Here is an 18,726-nt window from a genome sequence, read left to right as displayed (position 1 = left end):
ACTGAAGTTAGCTTTGAACCAGTAGACAAGGTGTGGTTGTATAATCCCAGGAAGACCAAAGGAAGTCTCCTAATTTGTCTTCTCCATGGGAAGGCCCATATGACATAGTGGATCGTCTCTCAGACGTGACTGTCCGAATTAAATGTGTCTGCTGATTCGATGAAGCTATCTTATGATAAGAGATCTACTGAAGTTAGCTTTGAACCAGTAGACAAGGTGTGGTTGTATAATCCCAGGAAGACCAAAGGGAAGTCTCCTAATTTGTCTTCTCCATGGGAAGGCCCATATGACATAGTGGATCGTCTCTCAGACGTGACTGTCCGAATTAAATGTGGTCGGCGAGGTAAGCCAAAAGTGGTGCATGCCAACAGGCTTTGGCGTTATCACGGTCCAGGACATTTCAGTTGGGATGAAGTGGACAACAGAACAAATGACACTGCTGAAGACGTGCCACCTGAAGAAGCAACCGTCGAAGAATAAACTCTACTCGGTTTTGAGAAGGGAAATGGTGAAGCTCTTGACAAAGTTACTACCACTGATGTGACTCTTACCGACGATAGGACATTTCCTGATGAAGCAGATGAACCCCACGTGAACCAGAATCCAACGAGACGGAGACCAGTACGGAAGAAGATACGTCCCGTAAAATTAAGAGACTTTGTTGAATTGTAATTTTGTGTTTGTAATTCTGTACATTTAATTAAGTTATTGTTAATTGTTATTGGTTTAATGTAAGTGGCTATTGTTCGGGACGAACAATACTAAGGAGGGGCAGTGTTATTTCTATGTAAATTTCCTTGACTTATGTGAAAGTCTTTCTCATATTAAGTGTTTTGAATAACAGCATATTGTTACGTCTCCGTTCGTTAGTTAATTTTCTGTAAATTCTTACCGAAGAAACTTTACCGATACAAGTCCTTTCTTAAATAAAACTGGTTTATTCTTTCTGAATATAACTTTGCAATACCCCCAATCTAGTAGTCTCCTGACAATTCACGAAGGTTCGAGAAGGACGTGGCATAATACTAGTCACGTGACCTCGCTGATGCCAGTGCTGGATTCGTTACAGTAGGTGTCTGTGACTTGTTGGCAATACATTTCAACAATAAATGGACAGCACACAATCCACTTTTTTGAAAATAATGTATTCAAAACAAGTCAAACATATGTACAAAAATTCGTTACACTGTTGGCTACCACAGTTGTATCCAGAGCTTTTGTCTTATTTTCATCAAAGTACACACAATCAGATTCAATTACTTTAGAACACCATTTGACAAAAATTATTCTCTTCTGCTATATTGTTACAATACAAGGATGTGACACTCACTTTAGAAATCACCAGTTATGGCTAAATTGACTTCACTTTTATTTTCACTTTCACCAACTTAACTTCCTTGAAATAACTTAAACTTCTATGAACAGTTGTGTGACAAGGATTCAGGTGTAGATTCATTAGAAGTACAAATTAGTAACATGATGTAAGTTCACAACAATTGAACTATACAACAAATGATTCATAAACAGTTATGTAACTAAACCTGCAATAAGTTATTGCCTCTAAAAATACTAAATTTAACACTTGCGCTTCATAATTATCTAAATCATAACTCTTTTATTAAATTTAAATGAAACAGTCGTGAATATCTAACAATATGTATGAAACAAAGTATTGTTAAGTTGATTTTGTGACCTTATTTCAGTATGTTTTTAATTATACTATGTAAAATTCCAAAACCTGACAAATATTAATGTTAAAATTTTATAACATTGTTTTTCAAGAACATCATTTGGTCTTGAATTATTATGTTTGGAATTTTAATGAAAAATAATAATCTGAACTCTCTAACATTATGAATACTGTATTACAGTACAAACATTTGACAAATTATAATGCTTCTTCACCACTTTACAGCTTGTACTTCTAGTGAGCCTACACCTTAATCCTTGTCACACAACTGTTCATAGAAGTTTAAGTTAATCCTTCATTTATTCATGCAAGGAGATTTTAGAACATGTTATTCATTAAATACTTCCCGCATCATTATCCCATCATTCCTCTTTTCATCAAGTACATTTAATAAAGTATGGTTATATCACAAGTAATAATTTATTGAAATGCATTTTACATTTTAAAAAGTTGCACGATATATAACTTACTTTTAAAACTTAGACAAAGAGAGATAAAAAATTCAGGTTTTTAAGGAGTCCTTAGAGGTTATTCTGATTAAAACTGAATGAAACTCTGTATTTTGCAACTCACCACCAGAAGCTAAACAAGTGTGTTCACAATCTCGTCTATTCTCAAACCGATTAGCATTTCCCTCGCACCCTCCATAATAAAACTGTTCACAACGGCGAGTTTGAGAGTTGAAGTACCAGTAAATCAAGAATGCTCCACAAGGTCCAGAAGACTTGGTTAAGGAGCAGATATCGCTGGAAACTAAAAATTAGATCTTAAACAATCTATGTTTTTTTTTACATTCAAACTATATTTGAATTAAGGAAACACTGACATATACTCTCAAAAGTGTATGGTTCAGTAATTTCTGGTATCTAAATTGTTCATTTAAGTATGCTTTTTACAAAAAACTTGAGATTTTAAAGAATAATGTGTATTAGCAAGTTGTTTAAAGTGTAAATATTTGTTCAAAAGCGACAGCTCTAATTAAATGGAGCAGACAGTAAAGTCTGGTATCAGTCATAGCCATCTAATTTAGAGTTCAAAGTACATGTACAGAATAGAATGCAGTGCATAAGAAACATTTAAACTGTACTGCAAGAGGTCTGACTGAAAATGCGTGTTATATAGCTGATCTGTAGGTCAAAGCAAGAAGTTTGCTCATTTACAGATATCCTCAATAATAATATCTTCACTGTATTGCACAGTCCCAGAAATCAGGTGATGGCTTGCCATGTAGTAGATACGAAGTCATCATTACAGCAGTATTTAAGAAAGGATAAACATTACAAATGTATGAGGTGATGGAAAGTCCTACAAGTTACTTAAGAAACACAATCAGTACTAAGTTTAAACCTGGTAGAACCATAGTATATAAGCTGTAGCACTTTGGCTGAAGTTGGTTAGTTAGCCTTACATCCTGTACAAGATTCTACACCAAATTCATAACTTGCGGAACCCTTCAACTTTGCAGAATTGTATAGTATTTAAAGTAAAGTAAGAATGTAAAAAAATTAAGAATTAACTAAAGTTATATACTATGTAATATTCAATAAGAATCAACCTTTTATGAACTTCACCATATTTGACATTGATGAACTTTTAACAGATGTATATTTATTCTGTCTCTTTGACTCTCATCTAAACCTCCTCGAGCTTACAACATTGAAAATTGCTTCTGACTGCTTATTCTTGGTATTTCAAGTACTACATAGTTAATTTCTAATTTGATTTTCATACCAAAATGACAGAGAGCTAACTATCAAATCATACACAAATGTAAATATATTTGTACCTAGTTTTTTTAAAATATTTTTATTTCAATTCAAAGAAGACTATAAAACATCATGCATGATAGTTCTGTCTTAATGCAACTAAATTTGGATAGTTAGGAAAGTAACAGCAAAATCTTCTTCCTAGGACAGAAACCTACTTATATTAGCTTATATATGAACTCAATTAATCTTTTCCAGGCAGCTCTTTGACAATGCCACACCAGATAATAATAATATTAATTTATTTGTTATTCGTTGATGAACGGTGGTAGTAAAAAAACAAAGCTATTGGTAAAATTTATTCTATGAAATTATGAAATCACCTGATATTTTTGTTACATTACAGATGTTTTCACACTGTTCTCTGCTAGGAAAGCGATTTCGGTTGCCCTGACAACCGCTGTAAGAAAACTCTTTACATTGTTCTGACATGAAATCATAATACCAACGAACCAACTTCCCACGGCATGGGCCTTCTGCTTTAGGCAGTACACAAATTTCTAGAAAACAGAAAAGGACTTTAGATGTTTATAAAGTTAATTTTACTTGATTAGATCTCTTAACTGTACATAATCTCAACCACTTGAAAGTAGTAAAACTGTCAAAGAAAGATGTTGAACATCTAGCTACATCAAAAGGTTGCCACAACATTCTTAAAATATGGCACTTTGGCAATATGATTCTTAAATAACAGAAATATATATAACATTTCTAGTTAATTTAAACAAAGTAATGATAGTTTTACAAACTGTCTTTTAAAAATAACAGAACACTTATTCCACATTCAAATTGTGGTTTAGCCACCACAAAACAATATTAATTCTTCAAATGTCAACATATAGCAACCTATATATAGAGCATTAGTTAATTTGTAATTTATTAATTAGATAAGACAACATAGAATAGCTTATTTCAAGCTAAAATTCTATAATTTATCATCACTCTTGCATCACTCCTTAGAATTTCTATAGCAAAATATCTTTTCCACATTAAGCATAACTTCATGGTTGTTATTTGTATCTAGCATGAATATACAAAAACAAGTGTTTTATTTATTTGATAGTTAAACAATATAAATTTATTAAAATGATAGTAATAATTTTATACAATTCCCAAAAATGCATTACCTTTGGCACCAAGTGTAGAACATCTTTGTTGACACTGACTTTCAGTTACAAAGTTATTTTCATTTCCTTTGCATCCTCCATATGTGAACTGTTTACATCGACCATCAAACCTATCATAGTACCATCGTGAGAAAGAACCCCTACATGGTCCAACAACTAAAGGCTGCTCACAAACATCTAGAAAGAAACAATGTAATTTATTTTTCCACTGGGAATACAAAATAAAGCAAAAATATCACAATATTGGTTTTATAAATGACAAGAACATTTTGGGCTTTATCTGGTGTCTTAAAAAAACTACAGGTTAAACTATGAATCATTAGTGTGGCTTTTCAAAATTAATATTTTCATAAAAATATTTCCAAGTAATGTAATATTATATATTTAGAGTTACTGTGTATTTTACAGGCAGCTAAAAAAGATTAATATCAGATGAAATTATGACAGAATCAATAAAAATGAATCTTGTGTGTGCAGCACTAACACACACACACACACATGCAATATATTTTTCTACACTGAAAATACATTTCGAATAGGTACTTATATCTTCTCACATAAATAGCTATTCTTGTTCAGTGCTACCCTCTATATGCAAAATTCTTTTTTGATTGCCACAAGCCTTGAACTCCCACGTACCTTACAATCAACTTGTTCAAATGCGTCTTGCATGTAAACCATCATGTGACAACTCTCCACCAATAAGAGTGTGACACACTCTCCTGATACATGTGACTCCCTCTATTTGATTCTACCAAACTATCACTTTGAGGTTTGGCAGAAAATGGAAGCACTGGTTTTCAGTGGGGAGGAAGGGTGGGAAGTGTGAGAGGAGGTAAGTACTTATCAGAAATATATTTTCAGTATAGGAAATTTATAACTTCCGATACAGTACATTATCTCCGCTCACATAAATAGCTAGAATCTCACATTGAATAGGTGAAGGGACCAGTGTGAGGAAAAAACAAAGAAGCATTCCTCAACAGCATCCAAAGAACATCTTAAAAGAATAGATCCTCACAGTAAAGGATTATACTTGGGAGACAGCACTACATCTGTACCAGGTATACTCTTCGTCCAGTGTGGAATGAGGTGTCACAGACATGGGCAGAAAAAAAGGAAGGAGCACATCCCTACGGGAGAGAACACTGGTAGGATAGGGATCTGTACCACCATATAACAAATCTTAAACCCACAGAGTACTGGAATATTGGTGAAAGTAAAAGGATGTGTCCCTAGATGTAGAGTGGCTAGGGCACAACAGATTGTACACAGCAAGTCACCTGCATCCAAAACCCATACTGCCGGGAACTGACATCCACGTGGGGGGTAGAATAAAGATCATCTTGTTAGTAAGTCAACTACAATCCAAAACCCAGCCACTGGGAACCAATATCCATGTGAGGGTAGGAAAGAGGATCATACTGTCTTTACCTCAAGTTCAGCAGACCAGAGGGAATCTCATACTCCCCGAACTATGAATGGAACACATGATAGGAGTGTGATAAATTGTTTGACCAATCCAAGAACCTGACATCAGAAGGATCGATATAGTAAAGATGTCTCTGTAATGTAAATTATCTCACTCAAAACCAATCCAACAGAAACTGTCCCTAGTGCAATAACATTCTTGGTATAAGAAAATCATCGAGGGATTGCGTAAGAGGAAGAACCATATTAATCAGTAAATACAATCACCACAACACAGATGAAGGAACCAGAGTATAATTGAGTGAGGAAACAGACACACCTATAATACATGTTGGATGTCAGTTCTCAGTGGCTGGGTTTTGGATTCAGAGCTGAACCAATCAACATATGTCCTCAATGTTGCAGTAGGATGAGGGATCCCAATCAAAGGGGTGAACTGCAATTGTGATGGCTCACTCTAAAGCTACCACATCCACTCAGATAAAACCCATACAGAAATGGAGCATCAGATTGGAGGACATCTCATCAACTACACCAGCAGAACACCACCACCGTACTGTCAACTGAATGGATTTATCATTATATGTATTGTCTATAATTATCATATTCAGGAGAATGCCTCCATCGTCCATCACCCTAGCAGCTTGGAACTGGAAAGTGGTAAGGACTCCTATACTCCACTGGAAGAAAAAGGAGGAGAAAATGTGGTGGAAAGTCTGTAGGAATGACAACACTGGAGACAGTGCAATGGGTGCCCAAAAACCCTATTTTGAAAAGCAGACCATACCTGATTTATTTAATCAAAGGCATGGCAGGGATGGGCAGCTATCCCTTTCTGCTTTACCTAAGAAGTTCATGGGTGAGTATGGTCTGGAATAGGCATATTAATGAAGCAAATATACTGCAAGGACAACCCTACAAGTAATATTGTGGAACACCCCATCTCAACAGTGAGCATGTTATAGCCATGGAAATTAAAAGTAAGCAGTCAACATGGCTTGACAGTGATGATTTGACTATGTGAAGCATACCTGTTCAGACACCACTTGCCACAGAGCATGATCAAGGCAGTAAGAAAGGAAAAAACCCTGAAAAATAAGATATATAAAATATAATTTACCCAGTCACAGTCTCACGAAAGTCTGAAGAATGGCTACAGGCATATAAAAATAGCTCAAAGATGAAGACACAGTAGGGTAATCCACATGCCTGATTGAAGAATTTCCTCCAAAGGATGCGTGCTTCTGCTCCAGCTCCAATCTACCCCTTCATTACCTCTTCCTCTTACTCCATCCTTTCTCCATCAACCTTGGTCACCAGCATTTCATCCAGCCTTTCATACCCTCCATTTTCATGCCTTGTATTTATCCAGTCCCTGGCGAGGAGATTCAGTTTGTCCTGGCAGGTCTCTTCTTTTTTAGCTTGTGCTATTTGCCCTTCCTTTAGGGATGTTTATCAATGTAAGTGGAACACTTTCTGCCATTGGTCTTTGGGTCAGGGGTTTTCCCTGTACAACCAACTGTTCCTCACATTACGGATTCCCTCACTTGGCTGTTGGATCAGAGGTCTTCTATCTCCTTGATCATGGGTTATCTAGCTGCCTTATGCCACACGTTTTGTTTTTCCTGGTACCTTAAACTTATTACCTCTTCTACCCTATCCCTCTTATTGTGTTCCTTCTGGATTAGTCTTCCATCTTGCCATGCAGTTCTACTGGATTGGGATTTTGATGTGGTTCTTCACTGCCTCACTTTGCCTCTGTTTGAACCTCTGTCCTTGTTATCGATTTTTCATATATATCTTAAGACTTATTTCCTTCTTCTGTTAATCTATGGACATCATCAGTTTGATTTATTTGCCATTAAAGTTTCACATGCTCTATATCATTTCACATATATTTTTTCTCCAGATTGATCTTTCCTTCCCAAAACTTCAGCAGCTTGGGAGGGTTATCCCTTCCTTTATCCTCAGTCAGATCTGGTTAGGCTACTATGTCCTGTCTGTGCTCTTTGTTGTTATTTTGCTTGCACATCTTACTTCCATGGTGCCTGTTACCACTTATTCATTCCTTGGTAGACATCTTCTGTTTGTGACCTTTCTCCTTCCACCCTGACCAGTTGGATTCAGCTTTTAATTTGATTGGCTTAATCTTCTTTATTGTCGTCTTCCTGTAATTTGTTTCAGGTGTCTTCTCATGAGATCAGGCACCTTACCTTTTCCCTGGTGACTCATCTCCAGAACCACAGTTGTGCCAGACAGTATGGAGCAATCAGAAGGACTTGACAAGGAGTGACATGGATGATTGAGATCACCGTGGGAAGAAGAAGGATGGGAGATAAACATTCAAGTATTTGTTGGTCCAATCTTGACTAAAGGCATCGACAGCCAGAGCATGAGGAGAAACTGGAGACCAAAACAGAGGTAATTTGGTATTGAGGGGTGTGGCAAACACAAGGAGTACCCCATTGAAGGCATAGCCACATGAAAACAAGAGTATCAGGAGACCACTCCATTGGATAAACTTTGTTATGACAGGAAAGGCAATCTGCAACAAGACTGAGCCACCCAGAACCTGACATGCAATGATATGAATACAAAGCATGTGGGCCCAAAAATGGAGATCCAAAGTCCGACCACAAAGGGAATGAGAATAGGTGCTACCTTAGTGATCGAGATAAGCCATCACTATAGAATTATTGAAATGGATCATGACCAGACGATTCCTTGCAAGATGAAAAAAATAATCCAAGGCAAGATGTACAACCAGAAGCTCTAGGATGTTGATCTGGTAAGATCTTATGGCCAGAGACCACCAACTTGAAGCCTCTTGCTGATTGACACATGTGCCCCCACCGGCCATGAATACAAGCGTCTGTGAAGATATGTAAATCCAGATGAGGGGGAGGAAGTGGGACACCCACTGACTTGTGAGCCTTGTCCAATCACCAATGTAGATCACCTACAGGGGAAGGAGGAAGGCAAATTGGAGCCTTCAATGGATCTCATGCAAGATTTCATTGGTTGTGCAGAGTCCACTGAAAAAACCTAATATGCACTCAACCCAAGTGGATAAGGGCTTCCAAGGATTATCACATCCCCAACAGTGATAGAACCTCATGAGCTGTAAGAGAGGGAATGGTAAGGGCATGGAGAACTGAAAGCTCCATCGCATTAAGTTCAGGAGGGGAAGGTTAGGCCCAAATGAAATGAGTGTTGAAAAAGACACCCAAATGGACGAGATAATGGGTAGGTATAAGGAATAACTTCTCCAATTTGATTAACCAACCCACACAAGCTGCCTCCATGAGCAGCAGATGAGTGTGATGGGCAGACTCCTGTTCAGAATGAGCTAACAGAATCCAGTTGTCCATGTAATGATGGAAGAGCATCCCCTAAGCATGCAAATGTTGGGCAAAAGTCCTGATCACCGACAAAAAAGATACAAAGCTGAATCAAGCCCAAAGGGCAGAGCACAAAATGATAAACTATCCCGTGAGGAAAGAATCAAACAAAGTACCTTGACTGATGAGATATAAGGACATGCAAGTAAGCATTCAAAACATCTACCTTAGTCATCCACAAACTCTGAGTAAAAGCCCACCTGAGGGTGAGAAAAGACTCCATGGTAAATCAGAGTATAACCAAAAATTGATTGAGGTGGGAAAAATTGATCACAGGCTGTAGGTCCTTGGTTTTCATGGATATCACAAACAGCCTAGAATAAAAACCTGGGGAAGTATGATTGACAAGTTCAATGGCCGTCTAGGAGAGAAGATCTTATACCACCTTGGACAGACGTGGATTGGTGGTAGGATCCCGAGGCAATGGAAAGGAAACAGGTATCTGAAATAATGGATAACAGATAATAGTAGGATAACCCACAGATCTATGGTGAAAAGTCTCCAAAGGGGAACAAAATCGGTGAATCGAGCCTCCATTGGAACTGAACTAGCTGAGTAGTCACTGGTATTGTTGGTGACGTGTCTATCTGCATCAAATAAAACAATCAGATGAAGAACCCCTAAAGGTAGGAACAGGTAAAGGCTGGGAAGGAGCTAGACAAGTAACAGTAATAGGGGCACGTCTAAGCTCACAATGAGACAAACAATCCACCAAAGAGGAAAGGTTAGATTGTTGTCACACCAATTCCACATGAGATTCCAAAGTCTCAGGAATATTATGAAAAAAAATACTGTAGAAAATGGGCAACATGTAAGTCCTGGAGATAAGTAGGCAGTAAATAAACTTCGGATAAGGCTGTGTACCTCCTCAGGAGATCCCTACAACAGAGAAACCACTTGCGTAAGGATTGAGCCAAAGAAGACAAACGTGCCAATGTGGAGGTAATCAGGGAGAGGCAATCCCTTGAAAACCCCTCAGGATCTATGTGGATCACTTCGGAAAGAAGGTAGATGGTAAAAAAGTACTGTAGGAGAGTTGATAGGGTAAGACGAAGGCGGGAAAATTGGGCATGGAATAAACAAACAGGATGATTAGAATCTGCCCCACACACAGAAAAATTCGATTCTAAGTGTTGAGAATTGAGAAACAGACATTCAGCCTGATGATAGGCCAAGGCAAACTGATCCGAATCCCGTCGAGGGTGAGGCATGCTGGCAACATCAACCATCTGAGAAACAAAATGCTCAGCATGAACCCTAATATCCAGGGAATAGGGGGAAAACAAATACTGAGAGGAGGAGGTATCATGTAACAAAGAAGGACAGAGATCATGCTAAATCAGGTAAATGGGTAAAATAGAACATACCTGAGAAATCATGTCTAAAAAGGCCATATTGGGCCTAGCTGATTCTGCAGTAGGGGCATAGGAAGACACAGCAAAATCAGGTGGAGGAAAAAGGTTGTCAAAATCCTCATTGACCCGAACAGGTTTGGCATGTTCAGGAGGAATAGGGACAAGATCAGGAGAAGAAGGTTGACTCATATAATGAGCAATCTCATGGCAGATGATAGTCGATAAATCCAAAGACGAGTCACCCCCACCTGTAGCCTGTGTGAAAGTGAAGTAGAAGGTATTATCTCTGAAGTGGTAACCTGAACTTTGGAATTAAAATCAAATACAATTGTTTGATTGAGAGAAAAACAATTAAAAACTGGGAAAATAAGTTACTGAAAAGTCACTAACTGTTGAAAAACAAAAAAAAATCCACTTCAGAATAATAACCAAAAAAATCACAAAATTGAACAAATTTGAGGAGCACAACAAAAACGTCTTGTCACGAGTAGTTTGGTAAGATCGAATAGAGGGAATCATGTACATCAGGAGAATGTGTTGCACTCTTGTTGGTGGAGAGTTGTCACATGTGAGATGCATTTGAACCAATTGATTGTAAGGTATGTGGGAGCTCAAGGCTTGTGCCATGCGAAAAAAAAAAGTTTGCATATAGAGGGCATCACTGAATGAGAATAGCTATTTATCTGAGTGGAGGTAATTTACCATATCAGATATGGTACATTAGTAATATATATCTAGATATATGGTAACAAACCAAACAAAATATTTTTCAATATACTACAAACAATTCACATGATTGCCTAACATTGATCAAAAACGTCAGGAAACACAAACTTTCTTTTAAAGTTCAGTCCCCTTAATAATTTAAAGGAGAAGCACAAATTATAATCTATATATCCCACAATGATCCTAAAATCAGAACTCCATGCAAATTTCTTGAAGTAATATATGAAAAAAAACATCAGAATAAACAGAAGTAAGAACTATTCTAAATACTTACACAAAACAGTTAAGTACTAAATCATTAATGGAAAGAGACCAACCTTATTATTAAAAATTAAAATAGAAACTAATTAATTAATTTAACATATCACACATTATTAAAGTTTCTTACAATGTCATGATTTATTCCATATATTTCTTAAATTATTTTGGTGTATAGAATTGGTTGGATGTAAAAAAAAAGTATCTAAAATGAACATACCAAGAAAATCCTGAGTGATACATGTTTCTTCGCAAATTTCCCTACTAATGTATCTGTTATTGTTACCAAGGCAACCACTGTAGTTAAATGCTTCACACTGCCTTGTTTCTACGTTGAAATACCATGCTTTATATGGAGCATCACATGACCCTTGAACTTTGGGTAAAGTGCAGGCATCTAAACAAATATGGAACTTTTAATAAAATCAACCATCCATCTATTTTAAAATCACACCACCTGCATGTGTGTGAAAGCTTCATTAATTAATAAAACATTTTTACAGGTGTTTAAAGCATATTCACTTTTATTCCTACATCTGTATGAAATACATTTAGTTTTATTTCTATCCTTTTATCGATTACATTCAATTTTACTCTTGCTCCTCTATGAAATCCATAACTTTTTACTCCTACCTATGTATGAAAGATATTAACTTTTACTCCTATATGAGAAACATTCAATTTGAAACCTGCTTTTTCTGCCAAAAAGAGTCTGAAGTTAATGGTTAATAATTAACTCATATTGAAAAGTCTTACTAGTAATAAATATGAAAAATAAAGTACATTAAGTGATCATATTTCTAAGTAGATGATACAAAAATTTCTAAATTCTAAGAACTTAAGAGTGAAAGCAAAGAAGATATCAATTTATTATATATATATATAACAAACATTTTACAAGTATTACATGCAATATTATAAAGCTTTGGTATTTTCATTATTCTTACCTGCTCCTTTTGGATCAACACAAATCTTTTTACAGTCTTCTTCTGAATTGAATCGATTTCCATTGCCCTCACATCCCCCAAACCAGAACCTGGAGCACCCACCATATTCCATGTCAAAGAACCACTTAACAGTGTAATCACGGCATGGTCCAAGCTCCTTAGGTAGCTTGCAAACTCCTAGATAATGTTGAAAACAGCTAATATTATCAGTTCATCAATATATGTTTGTAACTAAATTTCAATTTATTTTGTTTTTTTACAGAATTTCTTTGCAAAATTATGAAAAGAAGAAGAAAAAACTCTCCAAAGTTTATCAGTTTACCTCCAGTGACTTCAGGGTCAATTCTGGGACTTTTGGGGCATCCTTCAAAATTAGGTCCACTGGCTATGAGTGTACCATCAGGACAACAACCAAACAGTGTGTCCACACAGGAACAACCTTCATAATTTGGTCCTTTAGCCACTGTTATACCATCTGAACAGCATCCATAAGGCATTGTAGAACAAGCACAACCTTGATAATTTGGTCCTTCAGCTGGAGTTTTTCTATCTGGACAGCATCCATATTGTAGGAGGTCACAAGCACAACCCTGATATTGAGTACCAGTAGCAACACTTGTGTTATCAGGACAGCATCCATACTCAGTGGTTTGACAACCACAACCTTCTTTATCAGGTCCAGTGGCTGGAGTGACACCATCATCACAGCAACCATACAGTAGATTATCACAGCCACAACCTTCTTCATCAGGTCCAGTGGCTGGAGTGACACCATCAACACAGCAACCATACAGTAGGTTATCACAGCCACAACCTTCTTTATCAGGTCCAGTGGCTGGAGTGACACCATCATCACAGCAACCGTACCGTAAGTTATCACATACACAACCTTCAAAGTTTGAACCACTAGCTGGAAAGTAACCATCCTGGCAGCATCCAAAGGGATATTCTTTACAAGTACATCCAATGTACCTTAAATAATAAGAATAATAACAGTTTGTTTCATAAAAGGAAAAGCACTCATAGTTATACAAAGGTTTAAAAAAGTATTCTAATGACACAGATGACAAATTAATACAAAAAAAGTAATTAACCAGGACCTAGATAGAGATCATAAACATTCAGTTTGTAAAATATCTTATTAGTAAAATAACTTGAGATTTAAAAATTTATCAGCCTCACATTAAATTGAATGTTTTAAAAGCTTTTTATATATATCTTTTTTACCTTCATGCCTAGTAATTCACAGGAGGATGTGATGACTTTAAAAGGTGAAAACATAGTTACATCATGCCTTATAGCATTCCTTCCTCTCAAACAAATTGGTGAAAAATGATCAAACTTTCTAGTCAATTTTTATGTGCAAATACAAAAAAAATTTTTAATATCATAACCAACCATGTAAAACATTTTTTAGAAAAGAATAAACATTTATAAAGATACAAAAACAAAGTATATTACAGAATTTTTTTTAAAGATATTTAGACTTCTAAATACAAAAATAATCTAGTGAAACCTCATTTAAAGAAAAAAAAGTTGATTACACACAAATTACGTGCAGTTCATTAGCTAAGTAAAATATTAAAGCCATTAGTTAACAATCACAATCATTTGTGATATTTAATCAGTTTGAAAATATGATAAAAAAATGTTAATTATCTGTAAGAGATTAACTTTATTCCTACAAGGAATACATTGCTAATAGTTTTGTTCTTAACTAGCAGTGAAACATGACTTCAAATAATATGTGAGATTTAATTTTGTAGGAATTTCTGATAAATATTTTTCAAATGATATCTAAAGTTTAACAGAATAAATTATTTCAATTTGCTTTTATGTAACCAAACTATTTGTCTTTCAAAACAATGACCCAAGGCCTTATCTAAAGGCCTGAGTGTGAATAAAACAATTTAAAAGTTTTCTTTCCTAATACTAAGAAGTTTTATAGCACAACTACTTTCTAGTTTTAAATCAATGCCTTTATTCCTGAGCAGTATATATTTGAACTTTTTAAAACCTATTCAAGGCTGTATCCTACAATCTAAAATATGTCTACAAGCAGGGACGAAATTCTCAAAAAAAGTAGAGGTACTCAGCTGGGTGAAGTAGACCTGTTTTTGACAAAGAAAAAAAAATCTACATGTAAACATAAAAAAACAACAAAGCAGCCCAAATAAGTTCCAGTACTAATACTGCCTTAAAAAAAAAGTTCTAGTATTCAGTACCAGTGAGTACCAGTAGAATTTCACCCCTGTCCACAAGAATAAGAAAAATATTTGACTTGAAATAATAAAAACAGAAATAAGTATACATCTATTCCAAATCAAGAACAGAGAAACTGCTAACCGAGTTCTTTATAAAATAATTTATATCAGAAACGATTCTGTGTAGAAATACAGCATAACAAACTTAATGGTAAATCAGCATGTACAATAAATATCTTATTACCTAGGGCCTGATGCTGGAGTTAATTCATCAGGACAACATCCATAAGGAAATGTATGGCAGCCACAACCAAGGTTTTCTGGTCCCATTGCAAAAGTGAGATTATCTGGGCAACATCCTTGAGGGAAAGTGTGACAGCCACAACCAAGGTTTTCTGGTCCTGTAGCAGCAGTGAAATTATCTGGACAACATCCAAACTGGGATGTGAAACAACAGCCTTCATTATTTGGTCCTTGAGAAGGAGAAATGCCATCAGAGCAGCAACCAAATGGAAGTGTTGAACAGTCTGATATAATCCCTTTGTCTGGTTGTTCAGTATGGTCCACTTTTTCACAGCCTTCTAAAGCTGGTCCCTGTGCAGGTGTAATATCATCTTGGCAACAGCCGTATTCAGTTACTAGACAACACCCTTGGTTCTCTGGACCTTCAGCAAAAGTGAAACCATCAGGACAACATCCAAATGTGGAGAATAAACAAAGAAAGTCAAATTCTGTAGGCTTCAAAACTTCACAACCCTCCATATCAGGACCTGTTGCTGATGATATATTATCAGGACAACAACCAAATACAGTTTCTGTGCAACTGACAGGGCCTACTGTAATGTTCAACTCTTCACAACCTTCTCCATCTGGTCCCTCAGCAGTTGTAATATTATCAGGACAACAACCAAATACAGTTTCTGTACAACTGACAGGGCAACTGTAATGTTCAACTCTTCACAACCTTCTCCATCTGGGCCCTCAGCAGTTGTAACATTATCAGGACAACAACCAAATTCAGTTTCTGTACAGCTGACAGGGGCAACTGTAATGTTCAACTCCACACAACCTTCTCCATCTGGTCCTTCAGCAGTTGTAACATTATCAGGACAACATCCAAATACAGTTTCTGTACACCCGATAGGGGTAACTGTAATGTTTAACTCCTCACAACCTTCTCCATCTGGTCCCTCAGCAGTTGTAACATTATCAGGACAACATCCAAATACAGTTTCTATACAACTGACAAGGGCAACTGTCATGTTCAATTCTTTACATCCTTCTCCATCTGGGCCCTCAGCAGTTGTAACATTATCAGGACAACAACCAAATACAGTTTCTGTACACCTGATAGTGGCAACTGTAATGTTCAGTTCTTCACAACCTTCTCCATCTGGTCCCTCAGCAGTTGTAACATTATCAGGACAACAACCAAATACAGTTTCTGTACAACTGACAGGGGCAACTGTGATGTTCAAGTCTTTACAACCTTCTCCATCTGGTCCCTCAGCTATCGTTATATTGTCAGAGCAACAACCAAACTGTGTTTCCATGCATACAATGGGACTTTCTGTAACATTTAACTTCAGACAACCATCTTGATTTGGTCCTTTAGCTGTGGTCACATTGTCAGGACAGCACCCATACAAGCTATCTACACATGCCTCTGGTTCCCCACTCCCTTGAATATCATCACATCCATCAAACCCTGGTCCTTGTGCTATTGTTATGCCATCGGAGCAACATCCATATTCAGTTCCTTCACAATCACCAGATCCTTCTATATCATCAAGTACACTCATGGGAGTGTCAATTTCTGGACAGCCTTCATTCCCAGTTCCTGATGCTAGAGTTATACCATCCGGACAACAACCATAGGGGGAAATGTCACACATCTCATCTGAAGGAAGGTTATCACATCCAATAAAATTAGGACCTAGAGCACTGGTAATGTTATCTGGACAACACCCATAGTCTGACATTTGGCATTCAATAAATTGAGCTTCTTTACAACCAGTGAGATTTCTATCTTTAGCAAATGTTACTCCATCTGGGCAGCAACCATAAAAAGAATCTTGGCATTTTGTCTTATTAGGGCATCCTGAGTGAGTTTCATCTGATGCAGGTGTCTGACCATCATGGCAACATCCAAACACTGAATCCTTGCATCCTTCAGTACCTGGACAACCTTTTCCTCTTTCACTTTTGGCAGGTGTTAGTCCATCAGGACAACAGCCAAACTTTGTTCCATTACAAGTGTTCACTATTTGACAACCTTCCCTGAAAGTAAGATTAAATACATATTTTTAATTATAAATCCATTAGTAATTTCTAATCACAAATCCACATCTTTGGTCTCGTAAAATTACAACTTAGCTTTTCAAATAGTTAAAATAAATGATGGTAATTATTATTACTGATTGCTTTGTTTTAAATTAATTGATAATTTACATAATTTAACTTATTTTATTTTCAATATCATTAACTACACGTAAAATAATTACAATGTATGAACATTTCATACAAAATGCATTCGAAATTCATTAAAATAATTAAAAACATGACAATGAAAGTCTTTTAAATGTCATTGTTGGTGCCACTGACTAAATTAATGTAACACAGACTATTAAGTAAACTAGTTAATTTATCAAAATTGTGTGAAAGATTCTTGATAAACAAACTTTAATTCTCCCATCTTACAAATTCAATGAATTAAAAAGAAGGAATTTTACACTTATATTGAGAAAGTTAATCATAAATAAAGATTTAGTTGAGTATTTTGTGATGTATTAAAATATTAGCTGATATTATGGCATTACAACAACACTTAAATGCAAAACTTAAAATGGCTGTTAGAATAAAGATTTAAGAGGAAAAATATAGTCCGTATACTGCTGTACTGTAACCTTAAAAGTATCAAATCTGACTATTTGGAACAGATATATATTTGAAAAAGCAATTTAACCAAAACATAAAATACTTGTCACCATATCCTTACTTAAAAGGTCCAAGAGCAGGAGTTATACCATCTTTACAACAACCAAATTCAGTTGTTTCACAACCACCTTCAGGAAGAGAAAGTTTAGGGCAACTTGAAAAGTTTGGTCCAGCTGGGGTAACTCCATCAGGACAGCAGCCATGTTTGGTCTTCCTGCAACCTCCAGTCATTATAATCTCATCTGTTAAGATCAATAATGTGAAATAAATCTCACCTTGAAGTTAAAACCAAACAGTTAAATATATAACTTTTGTAACTAAATTCAGCATTCTTTTTATTCATATGCATTTGTATTTTTTAGGTTTTTGTGCAAAGCTAAACACAGCTCTATCTGTGCATAGCATTCCCTAATTTCGAACTGATAGACTATAGAGTATTTACCTCCAATTATAGGTCTATTCTTATTTGAGTGAATAGCAGAATTTGACAACCATTTCGATAAACATACCCACAGCACTAAATTTAGAACTTCGTTTTTGCATCAATGGATTACAAATCATAAATCATTGGATTCACAGTCTTGGTGTAGTAACCACAAGGCCATGCCCAACCACTTTGCATGAAGGTTTATTTTATTTTTTTACAATTCACCATATGAAATCAAATGTTCCACCACATTCAAAACATCTTTTTCTAGAATAAAAATGTGATGTTGTGAATATAGTTTAAAATTTTAATTCAATTTATTTTTTCCTAACAAATTAACCATTTCCTTCACATGCATGTCCTCTTGTTTAAACTCAACTAACTGTATCAAATTCCTATGCTACATGAACTTGAAATGTAATCCAACTTCCAGATATGCATGTTAGTATTGTTGCGT

At 36.0% G+C, this 18,726-nt stretch overlaps 1 protein-coding gene across 2 annotated transcripts in view; it reads right to left on the bottom strand.

The window, feature by feature from the left end:
• Positions 1-18,726, bottom strand: part of LOC106464477 (papilin-like) — a 159,676-nt gene that overhangs the window by 30,746 nt on the left and 110,204 nt on the right. Inside the window, exons 17-25 of one of the 2 annotated variants that reach the window (XM_022392199.1) lie at positions 17,904-18,084; positions 16,069-17,185; positions 15,150-15,754; positions 13,024-13,673; positions 12,702-12,878; positions 11,975-12,151; positions 4,584-4,760; positions 3,780-3,956; positions 2,264-2,443 (exon numbers count right to left, since the gene is read on the bottom strand). In XM_022392199.1, coding sequence (XP_022247907.1) covers positions 2,264-2,443; positions 3,780-3,956; positions 4,584-4,760; positions 11,975-12,151; positions 12,702-12,878; positions 13,024-13,673; positions 15,150-15,754; positions 16,069-17,185; positions 17,904-18,084 — 3,441 coding nt within the window. Of the gene's footprint in view, positions 1-2,263; positions 2,444-3,779; positions 3,957-4,583; positions 4,761-11,974; positions 12,152-12,701; positions 12,879-13,023; positions 13,674-15,149; positions 15,766-16,068; positions 17,186-17,903; positions 18,085-18,726 lie in introns of both variants that reach the window. The other variant, XM_022392200.1, reaches the window with a different exon arrangement.

Source organism: Limulus polyphemus, unplaced genomic scaffold (genome assembly GCF_000517525.1).
Source record: "Limulus polyphemus unplaced genomic scaffold, Limulus_polyphemus-2.1.2 Scaffold1663, whole genome shotgun sequence".
Classification (NCBI taxonomy): domain Eukaryota; kingdom Metazoa; phylum Arthropoda; class Merostomata; order Xiphosura; family Limulidae; genus Limulus; species Limulus polyphemus.
Note: the sequence above shows the minus strand (reverse complement) of the source record. Positions and strands in the feature narration are given on the sequence as shown.